Genomic DNA, 13,418 nt, shown 5'->3' with positions numbered 1-13,418 from the left:
CAACTAAAAAAATCCTGCATGCCGCAACTAAAGATCCCTCATGCCTCAACTAAAGATCCCGCGTGCCGCAACTAAGACCTGGCACAGCCAAATACACACATACATACATAAATAATTTTTTAAAAAGAATCATTTACCTGTAATAATAGGTCTATAATAACACTAGTCAATAAACATGAATATATTTAGAAAAAAACCCTCCCCATCCTGTGTCCATCCAAGCCCCCAAGGCCCCACCAGGCTCCAAGTTAACTGATCTCAAATAAATGTATTGAATCAGGATATTAAACACTGATACTGCAAAGTGCTCACACAATTGTGTAAAGAAGAAATCTGACAAAGGAAAAGATGTTCAACCTCACATGTAGTCAAAAGAATGCAAATATGATATAATTTTTCAATTACAAAATGCACAAAAGTGAAAAGGAATGACAATACTAGAGTTTGAGAGACTTCAGAGAAATGTGAGGTCTCCTGTATGTTGGTGGAAGTATGAATTGGCGCAGCTTTCTAGAGAACAGTTTGACAATGTATGTCATACACGTAAAAATGTGCAGACACAGCAGTTCCATTCCTGAGAGTTTATCGTAAGGAAATTATTGAACAGGGGTCAAGGAAATTCAAAACAGTCTTGTTTATAATAAAGAATAATTAGAAATAATCTAAATGTCAACCAAATGAGGATTATTCACATAAATTATTGTCTACTCATACAATGGAATGCTAAAGAGCCTTTAAAATGATATGAATATTTATAGACATTTATAGACATGAAAGGATATCCATTAGATACCATGCCCTTATGGTGTCATTAATGTAAAAGTGTGTGTGTGCATGCATGCACATGTGCGTTCATGCACACAGAGATCTTATACGAAGGTCATCAGAATATCAACCATGGTGTCTTCTGGTTGGGAGAGCTTTGAATGCCTTTACTTTCTTATTTCCTTATTGTTTCTAAACTTACAAAAGCAACGTTATTTATTTTCACATTAATAGCTAACACTAACAGAGTGTGCATTATGTGCCAGGCACTTCTCTAATTGCTATAAACTGTTAGTATTCCTAAAGAAAACAAAGGTGGTGAGAAATTGAGTAACTTGCCCAGAGTCCATAGCTAGTAAATGTGAAGCTGGAATTCAAAACTTGATTGTCGGGACTTCCCTTGTGGCGCAGTGGTTAGGAATCTGCCTCCAATGCAGGGGTCATGGGTTCGAGCCCTGGTCCGGGAAGATCCCACATGCCGCGGAGCAACTAAGCCCATGAGCCGCAACCACTGAGCCTGCGCTCTAGAGCCCACGAGCCACAACTACTGAGCCCACGTGCCACAGCTACGGAAGCCCACGCGCTGAGAGCCCGTGCTCCGCAACGAGAGAAGCCACTGCAATGAGAAGCCTGCACACTTCAATGAAGAGTAGCCCCCGCTCACCGCAACTAGAGAAAGCCCGCACGCAGCAATGAAGACCCAACGCAGCCAAAGATAAATAAAAAATAAAACTTGGTTGTCTTGCTCCACAAGAGCTAATTAGTGCGCTCTTACTACTAATTAACTAATTAGTTAATTAGTGCGCTCTTACTACACTAATTAACCCCAATAGATTGAAAGTCTCTTAAATCCTCCCCCCACCAACAACCCCACACTTCCCTTCAGAAGTAACCATTTAACCACCTGACAGGCGTCCTTTCAAAACTGCTGCTGGGCATGTTCAGATACATGTGTAAACACACACTCATACACACATGTGTGTGTTTTTCTTTTTTTTATAGAATGGGATGATATTGTCCAACCTGTCAGTACGCATAGTTCACCCTCATGCTTTTTATCTCTGAGGGTTATTCTTCAGCATGGATGTATGGAATTGATGTGACCATGTCTTTACTGAAAACTGGTGGTTTCCAGTTATTCACCGTACTGGACAAAGCTGCAGTAAGCATCTCCTGGTATACATATTACTGTGTGTAGATGTGCAATGATACTCCTGTGATAATTTCCTAGAAATAGAACTGCTCAGTCAAAAGACAAAAGAGACTCCCCAGTTCCCCACCCCAAGAAGGCTATGTGGCTATACTATATATATACATATATATATACATACACACACACACATACTATATTCATACATACAGTTTATGCGTGCCCACCCCCTATGTTTCCACTAACACAGGAAGTTGTCAATCTTTTAAATTTTTGCCAATGAGAAGTGAAGGATATTGTTTTATTTGCAACAATTTAAATGTTCTTGATTACTAGTAAAGTTGAACATCTTTTCATACATTTCTTGGCCATTATTTCTTTTCAGAATTGTTCACTTTTCAGTTGGGTAATTTGAGTTTTTCTTATTGATGTGAGGAAGCTTTGTGGACTTCCCTGGTGGTCCAGTGGTTAAGACTCCATGCTTCCAAAGCAGGGGGTGCGGGTTTGATCCCTGGTCGGGGAACTAAGATCCCACATGCCATCTGGTGCAGCCAAAAAAAAAAAAAAAAAAAAATCCTTTGATGCCCTGTTTGTTGCAAATATTTTCTGAGTAAGTTGCATTTTTGTGAATTTCATTTATGTCTTATTGTGTTATACAGAGGTTTTAGTTTATTTTTATGTAACAAAATGTGCCCATTTATTTTCCCTTTATGGTTTTACATCTTGCTTAGGAAGTCTTTCTCCACAACCACAACAAGAATATTCTCCTATATTCTCTTCTAGTATATTTATATTTTTGTTTGTAGATTTTAACATGGTTATTTATTTATTTTAATTGTGGTAAAATATATATAACATAAACTTTCCCATTTTAACCATCTTTAAGTGTACAGTTCAATAGCATTAAGTACATTCACATTGTTGTGTAACCATCACTACCATTCATCTCACAAAACTGAAACTCTATACCACTTAAACAGTAATTCCCCTGCCTCTCTCCCCTCAGCCCCTGGTAACCACCATTTTACTTTCTGTCTCTATGAATTTGACTACTCTAGGTCCCTTATAGAAGTGGAATCTTACAGTATTTGCCCTTTTGTGACTGGCTTATTTCACTTAGCATAATGTCTTCAGGTTTTATTCATGCTGTAGCATGTGTCAAAATTTCCTTTATTTTAAGGCTCAACAATATTCCATTATAGATTTATTTTTATGTCTAACCTTTAATCCACACAGAATTTAGTAGTGCTTGGTAAAAAGTAGGGACTTTTTAATATTTAGGTTGGTCATCTTTTAAACGGCTCCTCCATCAAACCCCAAATTCCCATGGGGGCTCAGGTCTGTTTCCAGACTGTTGTTTTATTGATCCCTTTGTCTATATCTGGACTGGAATTACAATGCTTTAATTACTCAAGGTTTTCAGTAAGTTTTTATATCTGCTAAAAGCATGTGCCATCCCCATTCTTCTTTTTTAGACTTTCCCGAACCACTCTCAGACATTTACGTTTTCAGAGGAACTTTAGAATTAGATAGTCACAGTCCCAAAATACTCCCCTGGGATTTTGATTGGCATAGCTTGACGCTACTCACTAACTTGAGGTCGACATCTAATAAAGCTGAGCCAGCAGGTCTCCAGCCAGGTTTTGCTTCCCAGTGGCTCTCCAGGCTGTGTGGTGCTGCCCTCTGTGGGGGAGGTACAGGCCAGTGCTACCTCTGCCAGCCTGCCCAAGGCCTTCCCACTTGGTCCCCTCCACCCCAGCCTATGATTCCAAGGCTTCTAGAAAGGACAAACTCCTTCATACCCTTGGTTTAATTTCTTTCCTTCCTCAAATGACGTTTGGATTTTAACTTGAACTTTCAGAGCCAAAATCCAAGCGAGACTCATGGAAACCTCAGGCCCTACACTAGAACTGTTGGGAAATACTTTCCTGCTCCCAGCAAACACCCCATAAGGCAGACACCGAACACATGTGTGACCAGTAGACAGGTAGCTAGGGTCCAGTGGATGATTTTTTTAACAGCTTTATTATTAATGGATACCATAAAGTTCCCTTATTTTAAGTGTAATAATTAAATGATTTTTAGTAAATGTACAGAGTTGTGAGACCATCACCAAATCCAATTTTAGAACATTTCCACCACCCTAAAAGTGTCCTTCATGCCCATTTATGGTCATTCTCTGATGCCACTTTGTCCTGAGCATTACCGCATCAGGAGGAGTGGGGGACCGAGTGGGGATGTCCCCAGGAGATCCTCTGCCTGTGAGTCTAGGACCAATGCCCCAACAATGTGCATAGCGTGACTCGCAAGCCAACACCCCTCTCCTGAAGAGGCCCAGCTGGGGGCTGCTCCTGAGGGCAAAGGCCGTGCTGAGCCCCATCCTTACTTTTCCAGGTGGATAAAGTTTGAAGAAAAGGTAGAGGAAGGAGGCGAGCGCTGGAGCAAGCCCCATGTGTCCACACTGTCCCTGCACAGCCTCTTTGAGCTCCGGACCTGCCTGCAGACGGGGACGGTGCTGCTGGATTTGGACAGCTGCTCCTTACCACAGATCATAGGTGAGGCAAGGACCGCTGTGACCCCCACCAAGCAGGGCAGCGTCCTCCTTCACCTGCCCCATCTCATGCCCACCCTTGGTCTGCATGGCACACCCACCTCTGATGCCTGCCTAATTCTGCAGAGACCAGGCTTTGGGTCTGAGGCCCCCAAGGCAGTGTCACAGTTGCTCCAAGTTTCAGATACACGTAGAGAGGGAAAGGTCAGCCTCTGAAATGCCATCCAGCAATGTAACAAAAGGGAGAAGGGCTTCTTAGCATGGTTGGCGACACCTATTGCCATGGCAACCTGTTTCTTGTCAGGGTAAATAGATCCCAATTCATCTTTAGGAAATTAGCTCTCATGTGATAGAGTGGCAAAGGGGAGGAGCGGCTTGCCTTATCATCCCTAAAATTTCTTGTGAATTTTGGTTTAGCACATTCAATTTTGCCAGAACTACATTGCCGAAAATACTTTTCTAAAAAGAATTCATGTTAGGACTAAAACCACTTAGCATTGTACCTTGTGCTTCTTAGGGTACTTTCATGGGTACAGTTTCATTTATTTTCCACAATGTTATTGATAGAAAAAGCAGAGAATCCTATACCCACACATGTATGCACATGTGCACCCACATGGGCACACAATGCACCCCCATGCACACACACATGCATCCACATGCACGAACTCCCACAGACATGCACACACCCTTTTACATATAAGGAGGCTGAGCGTTCATGACTGGTCCAGATTTTCAGTTTGTGGCAAAGGTGGGACTATTTCTACATTCCCTGCCTCCTTTAGGTCACTTTTAATCCCACTAATAACAGATGAAACTGAAGACCCCCCCACACCCCTCGTCATTCGGTGCCACGTGGACAAGGCATGTTTGTTTCCCACTTAGATGATGTCATTGAAAAGCAAATCGAGGACGGCCTCCTTCGGCCAGAGCTCCGAGAGAGGGTCAGCTACGTCCTACTGAGGAAACACCGTCACCAAACCAAGAAGCCCATCCACCGCTCCTTGGTTGACATTGGAAAGTCAGTCTCCTCCACCACCAGTGAGTCGGGCCATACGCTGGTGGCTTGTTCTATGCACGCATCTCAAACCTGCAACCCTCCACTCTTGATATCCCAGAGTTGAGATGCCCAGACACTAGCCTTGCTGGACCTGTCAGATAAATGAAATAATCAGTACAAAGTTGATAACGCTGCTAACTAAAGAGACTTGAGGAATCTCCTTAGATGAATTATTTTAAGTGGAAAATGTTTAGCCTACAGTGGGTACATACTCGGCACTTACCTGTGTTCCAGGCGCTGTCTGAGTGCTCCACATGTATTAACTCACTTCATCCTCACAATAACCCCATGACTAGGTACTGTTCTCATCATCCCCAGTTTACAGATGAGGAGGCTGAGGCATGGAGAGGTTAAGTTACTTACCTAAGATCACATGGCCAGTAGGTTGTGGAATCAGGGGTGAACCTAGGTCATCTACAACACCTGGTGTCTATTTAATCAACTGTATATCTATTTCACTTTCAAAGGTACAAATATTTTCTCTAATCATGTTCAGACTATTCACTTGCTTAAAAAAATCCTGAAAAACAAGAATGAAAACCAAACATCCTTTCTTCCTAGAAGGGGAAGAGACATGTCTTGCAGCCCAGTTTTATTTAGGTGAAATGATTGTAAACGTGAATTGTGCTAACGGAAGAAGCTGCCCCACTCCAGCAAGTCTGCCGAAATCAAATCTCTTCTGTCCCTCCTCCCAGATCGCAGCCCAGGCCGGAGCCCCGCGGCGGGCCCGAGCCTACACCACTCCACCGAGGACCTGAGGATGCGGCAAAGTGCCAATTACGGCCGCCTGTGTGAGTATCTTCTGGCAGCTTCGTCCTGGCTGTGGCCACTCTGGAGTCAATTTTCATACTTTCATAGCAGAGGAGGTAAAGCCCAGGGTCTGTCTAGAACGCTCAGGCATCAGAAGAAATCTAACTTTCACCCTAAACCTGGGCTGCCCTCAGAGTCTAACTTACTACCTTAATTTTCTAAATAATTACTCCAAACACTGCAGCTCTACTCAAGTCCCGTCATAATCAATACCCAATCCTGTGTGCTAGGCATTTTTAACTTAGTCTATGGCTTTATTTTCACCAAACTGATCATTAGCCCTGTTTTCGGTGAGAAGTCTTCCTAGAAACAATTAAAAGCAGGCTAGGTCCTTTGCCCCAGGACAGAGAATGTTCCCGTACCTGGATGACAGTCTTGGGCCCCAGACAATGAAATGCTGGTGGAGCTGCAGCCCCTGAGGGCTGTGACTGGGTGAGTGGAGCCTGTGAGGGGCATGGTCACAGACCGGGCTTTGTCAGGCAATTCATCGGGGCTGAACAGACAGGTGAGCTGTGAGGCAACGAAAAGAGGGAACTTGGGAAGTGAAAAGAAAAAGCGGTGTGAAGGAGTATTTTCCTTTAAATACTTTTACTAGAATGACAAGATACGAACAAGCACATCCCAGGGCTGTGCCCCTGACCAGGCCAGAGGAATGCTTCAGGACAGTGACAGTGATGTGACCTTTGCCACGGCAGGGGTTTGTCACGGTCTTTTCTCTCTGTTCTTAGTGACCCCGGGATGCTCTTAGTCTCCCTGGTCTTGGTTTTCCACAGAGGGATGCTGGCAGTCAGAGGCGGTGAACGGCTTTGGGACGAGCTTTCTGCTCTGTTATTCACTATATATGAAGTGCCAGCGCTGCTGTGGTGGGGAGCTGGATAAAGGGAGGAAGCACGGGTGGTGTGGGGTCTGTGGGGGGAGACGTTTGATGGAAGACGACGAGTTTCGTTTCAGGTGTGTTGGGTCTGAGGTGCCAGGTCAGGCTGTTCAGAGGAATCTGGAGCTCAGGACAGATCTGGACTGGAGACCCAGCCTGGGCATCCCCAGCACAAATGTGCACTGGGAAGAAACAGGAGGGGGTGGGATTGACCGAGGAGGACGGGAGGGAGGCCTCTGGAGGGTTTGAGTGCAAAGCAAGGCCCTGAGAGCCCAGCAAGAGAGGATCCTGGATGGAAATAAGAGAGGGGAGCCAAGGGAAAGCAGAGTCTGGAAGTGCGGGGACACCACTGACCACAGAAAGCCTGAGGGCTCACTGCATGTGGCTGCTGGTGGGAAATGAGAGCTGAACTTCTCCTGCCTTAATGGAGGAAGGAGCTGTTCGAATAGTTCACCACCACTGTTCTCGCCATGGGGAGCCCCACCTTCCTCCCCTCTGCCGGCCCAAATCCCCAGCCATCTTTAAAGACTCGCATGGGTCATGGGGGACAGGGGTGAAACTGCTCTTTTCTCTCCAACAAGGCCCAAGCTTAGTGACACCTGGCTCGTTACCCAATAGTGTGTCTGTGTCCCTCCCCACCTCAGGGCCTGGCACAGATCAACGTCTTAGTCTCTGCCCAAGAAGGCAGGGCGGAGAGCTGGGACCAGGGCGTAGCACTGAGGCATGAGAAGGAAGCAGTAGAACCTGGGGCCCAGCAATTCTTTTAAGAAAGCTGCCATTGAAAAGAAGAAAAGAGAGAGAATGCTTGCTGAAAGGGGCTGCAGGATTAGGGGAGGGGGGTTTGCTTTGGTTGCGAAGATGGGAAAAGCCTGTGTAGAGACCAAGAGAAAAGGACCTGCGAGAACTTGTCTTCCCCTGATGGATCTTCTTTTCCTTTTCTCCTAGGTCACGCCCAGAGCAGGAGCATGAATGATATTTCTCTCACCCCAAATACAGACCAGGTAGTAAAGCCCCTGCACTTGGCTGCAGTGGAGGGCCAGGGCGGGACGAAGTCTTTGGTTTCAGGGGTAGGGAGGCCCTACAGGCAAAACTCTACTCCCGTGAAAAAGTGGGAGTCCCCGGGAAGGATGCGGGTGGGGCTCTGGGTTGCCTTGGTGACTCAGCCCAGTCCATCACCTGGGTGCTGGCTCTGTGCCAGGCCCTGGAAGGAGTAGGGGACAGAGAAGTGTGATCAGATGAGATGCCAGCTATCCCTGACCTTGGGGTTTATTGGAGAGAGAAGACCGCCACACAGAGTTTCACCTCCTCCATGACCCGCAAACACTTTTAAGGATGAAGTGGGGGCTTGGGCTGGTAGAGAAAAGCAGTGGGGCCTCCCTGTGGGGACAATAACGAGAGTGAATCAACTGGACTGCCCAATAGTGTATCTTCTCCTTGGCTAGTGCCAGATAAAGTCAGTTCTTGTCTCCCACCAGCTTGGCTGAAACCTCCTTGATGAGATCAGAATCCCGCAAACAAGTTGAGTCCAAGTTCTAAGCCCACAGCCCAGGACTCCCATGACTGTGCCCCCGAGGGAAGCCCAGAGGAGGCTGCCCTCAATTCCAAACACTCACATCTCAGGGGCAGAAGGTCCCAAGGTCTCCTTGCCTGTGCCCCCAGGAGTGGGAAGGAAGGTGATGAGGGAAATCTGAACTTTGGCACCTACTCCTCAGGAGCTTGGGTGACCTCCAGGCCTCCAAGACAGTCCCAAGTTTGGTGGAAGGCAAAACAAGAGTATTCCCTCATGTCAGTGTCTCCAGGGCCCTTTGGCAGCCAAAATAATAAAATAACAATAATAACAGCATCAACCAACATTTGAGGTCCACACATTGTGCGGTGCATTTTCTGTGCATCGTGAAGGTACTATATCATCTTCATTCTACAGATGAGAACATAAAAGCAGGTAAATAACGTGCCTAAGTTCATGCAGCTGAAAGGTGGCCTTCCCATGATTTGATCCAAGCAGTGTGACTCTAGAGCCCTTAATTTGGGAGTGACTTAGGAACGACTATTCTGGAATATTATTTCGAGAAGAACCCCACTTTACCATAGTCATGCGCACAGATAGTGGAGCTGTTATAAGAAAGCACTGCCTAGTAAAAGTTTTTCACAACCTATTTTTCACTACCTAAGTGGTAAGAAGAATACTATCCGCTACTGTCCCCGGGCAATGCTGCCTTTGATTTAGGGATTGGAACCCAACACCGGGCACCAGCGTCCAGCGCTCCTAACTGGTTGTGCGATGCTGCTTCTCAGTATCTGCAGCAGCACTGGCAGTTCTTTCTTTAGGTGCAACTTTCTTCGCCACTCCACATTGGCCCTGAGTTCCAGGGAGTTCCCGGTGAGCAGAGTGTGGATTCAAACAGCATCGCTGGGCTTACCTGGTGACGCAGTGGTTGAGAGTCTGCCTGCCGATGCAGGGGACACGGGTTCGTGCCCCGGTCCAGGAAGATCCCACATGCCGCGGAGCGGCTGGGCCCGTGAGCCATGGCCACTGAGCCTGCGCATCCGGAGCCCGTGCTCCGCAATGGGAGAGGCCACAACAGTGAGAGGCCCGCGTACCACAAAAAAAAAAAAAAAAAAAAAAAAAAAAAAAAACCACACAAACAGCATCGCTGTGTGCAGTGGCTCAGCACAGCTGGACCAGAGTCCCCTGGGTTCAGGCAGTGGGGTCCACAGGACCCTGGTTAGACAAGCCCGTGTCTAGACCATCACCAAGCCAGGGTGTCCAGAACACCAGCATGGCCCATTTCTGGGATGCCACAACCCTGGCCTCCTTACTGGGGTCACAGCCTACAAGGGAGGACCAAGGCCCTGTTTTAACTCCTCTTTGCTCACGGTTACGAGCGTGTTGCATGGGCCACCCCAGAGCACTGCTGTTTTCAAAACCTTGTTCTCCAGGACACTCCTGCCACCCACCTGCTCCCTGCCTGATGCCCAGGGACATGGAGTTGGCAGGGAGACAGTGGCTGCCCTGGCACACCCAGAACTCCATCCTGAAGAACCTATTTATGAACCAGCTAACTGCTCCTGGGACAAAGGGACTTTTTTATTTTAGCGGTACGCGGGCCTCTCACTGTTGTGGCCTCTCCCGTTGCGGAGCACAGGCTCTGGACGCGCAGGCTCAGCGGCCGTGGCTCACGGGCCCAGCTGCTCCGTGGCATGTGGGATCTTCCCGGACCGGAGCACGAACCCGTGTCCCCCGCATTGGCAGGCGGACTCCCAACCACTGCACCACCAGGGAAGCCCCTAAGGCTTTCTGAGTTGTGGGGACTCTGGCCTTCCCATTAACTCCTGCTGTTGCTTATTCTCACTGCCTTAGGGTCCTTGGGGCTGTTGCCCAGGTGCTTGTGGAGAGTTTTATGTTTTTTAAGGGATTTAAAAGATAAGGGTGCGGCCCTTGCTCACAAGCCTTTTCTAGTTCTGGTAGGTCCCCAGCCCAGTATGTATCACGTCCCCCAAGAGTCAAATCAGGAAATGGCTGTGGGCCCAAAGAGGCAAGACCTGTTGGCCATGCCCATGCCCATAACTGAACCCTCTCCAAGGACAGAAGGAAACTATCTTCACTGAGCTTATGAGAAACAAGCATTTCTGTGCCCACAAGAGAGACTCCCATCAAGGGGGAATAGGTGGCAAAACTGTGGCGTCCGCAGAATCCCTCTGTACCACTTGCCTCCACCTCCTGGGCCCTTTCTTCCTTTGTTGGCCACTGTGGACTCCCACCATCCTGGTCCTCCCCAAACGCTCCTTCCCCACCTCTCTCTATGAAACTATCTCTGTCTCTTGCCTATCCCCTTGCTGCTCAGAGGGAAAGCGATCTGAAAAACTAATGTACCCTAAGATGTTAAAGACTAAGAAGAGTGCGTATGTGACCACCCCTGGGCATTTTCATCATAAGAGAGGGCTCGGGAGGAGTCGGCATCTTATCCATAGGATGAAAGTCATGACCGCAGAGAGTGGAGCTGACTTGGGGCAGAGGGCTTGTCTCCAGCACCTCTCACATTGGACCCCACTCACTCTTCCTATCTGACCTTCCTGCCCTGACTAGGCACCAGCCAGAGGGACTGGACAGAGGGTACTTCGATAGTCTCAGCTGGAAAGGCTCAGAAGCTATGAGTTTCCTGGGAGGTCCTCTAGGGGTGACTTGGGGGCACAGAAGTCTCCCACAGGCTTAGACCCACAGGTCCAGGGGTTCCTGTCAGCCAGGAAGCTGGTGGTAAAGGAAAAACAAAGTGTGTCCACTCTGGCCATCAGGATGGTCTCATTCCTCCCACGGGCATCCAGGGTAAAGGCAAAGAGGGAGGGCTGGGCAGCTGGAGTGCAAGGGCCAAGACTCCCATCTGCTTGAGCTGCTGCTGGGGGAAGAGACCTGATGTCCAGCAAGCCCTGACTTTCTATTCTGACCCCTCAACTCACACTTCAGTAGAACAAGGTTTTCGCCCATCAAGGAACATCTCAGGGGGTCGACTCATTGCCTGTTCCTTCCCATCTACGAAAGGCTTAATTGGTCCCTGGGGTTAACCAACTCTGAGTCTCCTCATCTGCAGATTGTGGGAGAGTGTCTGCTTATTTCCTTCAGTCTCTTGGGAAATGGTGGGAGAATTTTGTAAGGTTAGGTCTCCACAGTAGTCTGAACGGGCTGAGTGAGAGCCGAAACCACTGCATGTGAGTATCCATGGGTATCTCGTGTCCCCCTCACTGACCAGCGGAAAAACAAATTCATGAAGAAGATCCCCAAGGACTCAGAAGCCTCCAATGTGCTCGTGGGCGAGGTGGACTTCCTGGACCAGCCATTCATTGCCTTCGTGCGTCTCATCCAGTCAGCCATGCTGGGAGGAGTGACCGAGGTGCCTGTCCCCACCCGGTGAGAGCCATTGAAATCTGCCCACCATACACACCCTCGGGTGGCCAGCTGTCCGTGTAGTCAGCTAGGAGTGCAGTTGGAGACACCCCTAAATCGAGGAAGGAAAAGTAGGGAACTGTATGGGGAGGGCAGTCTGACTCGGGAAGAATTTGAGAGAATTTATTTAAAATAATCATAAACAAGAAGTAGCCAGCAGCTAGGAGAGGCACTGCTGGGTGAGCTCTGGGATGCCAGGGCATGGCAAAGATGCTCAGGTGGGAGTGAAGAGGAACGTCTCTCCAAAGCAAATATGGGATTCAGAGGAGGGAAGGGACATGTTTCCGCCCAGTTAAAAAATTAAGAATGGATACTATTTAGGGCCAGAAAATCCTTCTCTCCACCTGCTTTTACTTTTCCTTCTCACTTTCCCCTCCTCCTCCATCTTCTTTGCAGATTTCTGTTCATACTGCTGGGACCTTCTGGGAGAGCAAAATCCTACAATGAAATTGGCCGTGCCATTGCAACCCTCATGGTAGACGACGTAAGTGCCACGAGAAGCATGTACTCCTGAATGTCATGGCTCCTGCATCGAACACCGTGCCTTCATTCATTCACTTATCCAACAGTCACGTTTGAGCACCTACTGTATGCCAGACCCTGTGCAGGGTGTGAGGATTATGAGAATGAGGGAATAGTCACTGCCCTTTAGGAGCACCAATCAAGTGGGAGCGATAGACCTACATCCTAGAGTGAACCACGTGCTAACTGCCCAGGCAGTCAATGGGCCCTTCACACACGAGGGGGCTTTAAAGCTGAGGAAGAGCACCAGCCTAGGAGGCAGGCATTCCAGGCAAAGGGTCACGGTTCGGAGAGGGAGGAGCTGGATGGAGGTGGTTTGATATAGGCTCAGTGTAAGAGCTTCAAGAGCAGGAGGTGACACCGGAGAGAGGAGCCATGTACTACACGGAGCCTGTAGGCAGAGCAGAGAGTTGACACTATGTGACAGGGAGCCTAGAGGAGTTTAAACACGAGCACAACCCAATCAGATCTGTAAAGTCAGAAAGAACCCTCTGGAGACAGTGTGGAATGATGCAACCTGACCCTCCAAAGATGAAGGGCTGGGATGTTAAAACAGATTTGAAATACCTGAGCTTCTCCGACTGGGCTCTGCACAGGTTTTCTGATGAGCTCGCTCTGTGGGAAACCGAGAGCAGAAAGGTTAAGTAAGTAACTCAACCCAGGTCGGACAACTGGAATACAGAGACCTGGCCTTCAGGTCCAGGAAGAGCCGCCTTGCCCCATGTCCCACTGTCCCCACTGTGCTAT

General features: G+C 48.0%; 1 protein-coding gene across 1 annotated transcript in view; it reads left to right on the top strand.

Moving 5' to 3' along the window:
* The window catches only part of SLC4A5 (solute carrier family 4 member 5), a 99,441-nt gene that overhangs the window by 47,309 nt on the left and 38,714 nt on the right, over positions 1–13,418 (top strand). The window contains exons 4-9 of the mRNA XM_059079907.2: positions 4,310–4,470; positions 5,352–5,507; positions 6,222–6,317; positions 8,156–8,211; positions 11,956–12,113; positions 12,546–12,633. Of these exons, the coding sequence (XP_058935890.1) occupies positions 4,310–4,470; positions 5,352–5,507; positions 6,222–6,317; positions 8,156–8,211; positions 11,956–12,113; positions 12,546–12,633 (715 nt within the window). The remainder of the gene's footprint in view (positions 1–4,309; positions 4,471–5,351; positions 5,508–6,221; positions 6,318–8,155; positions 8,212–11,955; positions 12,114–12,545; positions 12,634–13,418) is intronic.

This window comes from Kogia breviceps, chromosome 11 (assembly GCF_026419965.1).
Source record: "Kogia breviceps isolate mKogBre1 chromosome 11, mKogBre1 haplotype 1, whole genome shotgun sequence".
NCBI classification, from domain to species: domain Eukaryota; kingdom Metazoa; phylum Chordata; class Mammalia; order Artiodactyla; family Physeteridae; genus Kogia; species Kogia breviceps.
The sequence above is the reverse complement of the archived record's forward strand: the minus strand, read 5'-3'. Positions and strand labels throughout refer to the sequence as shown.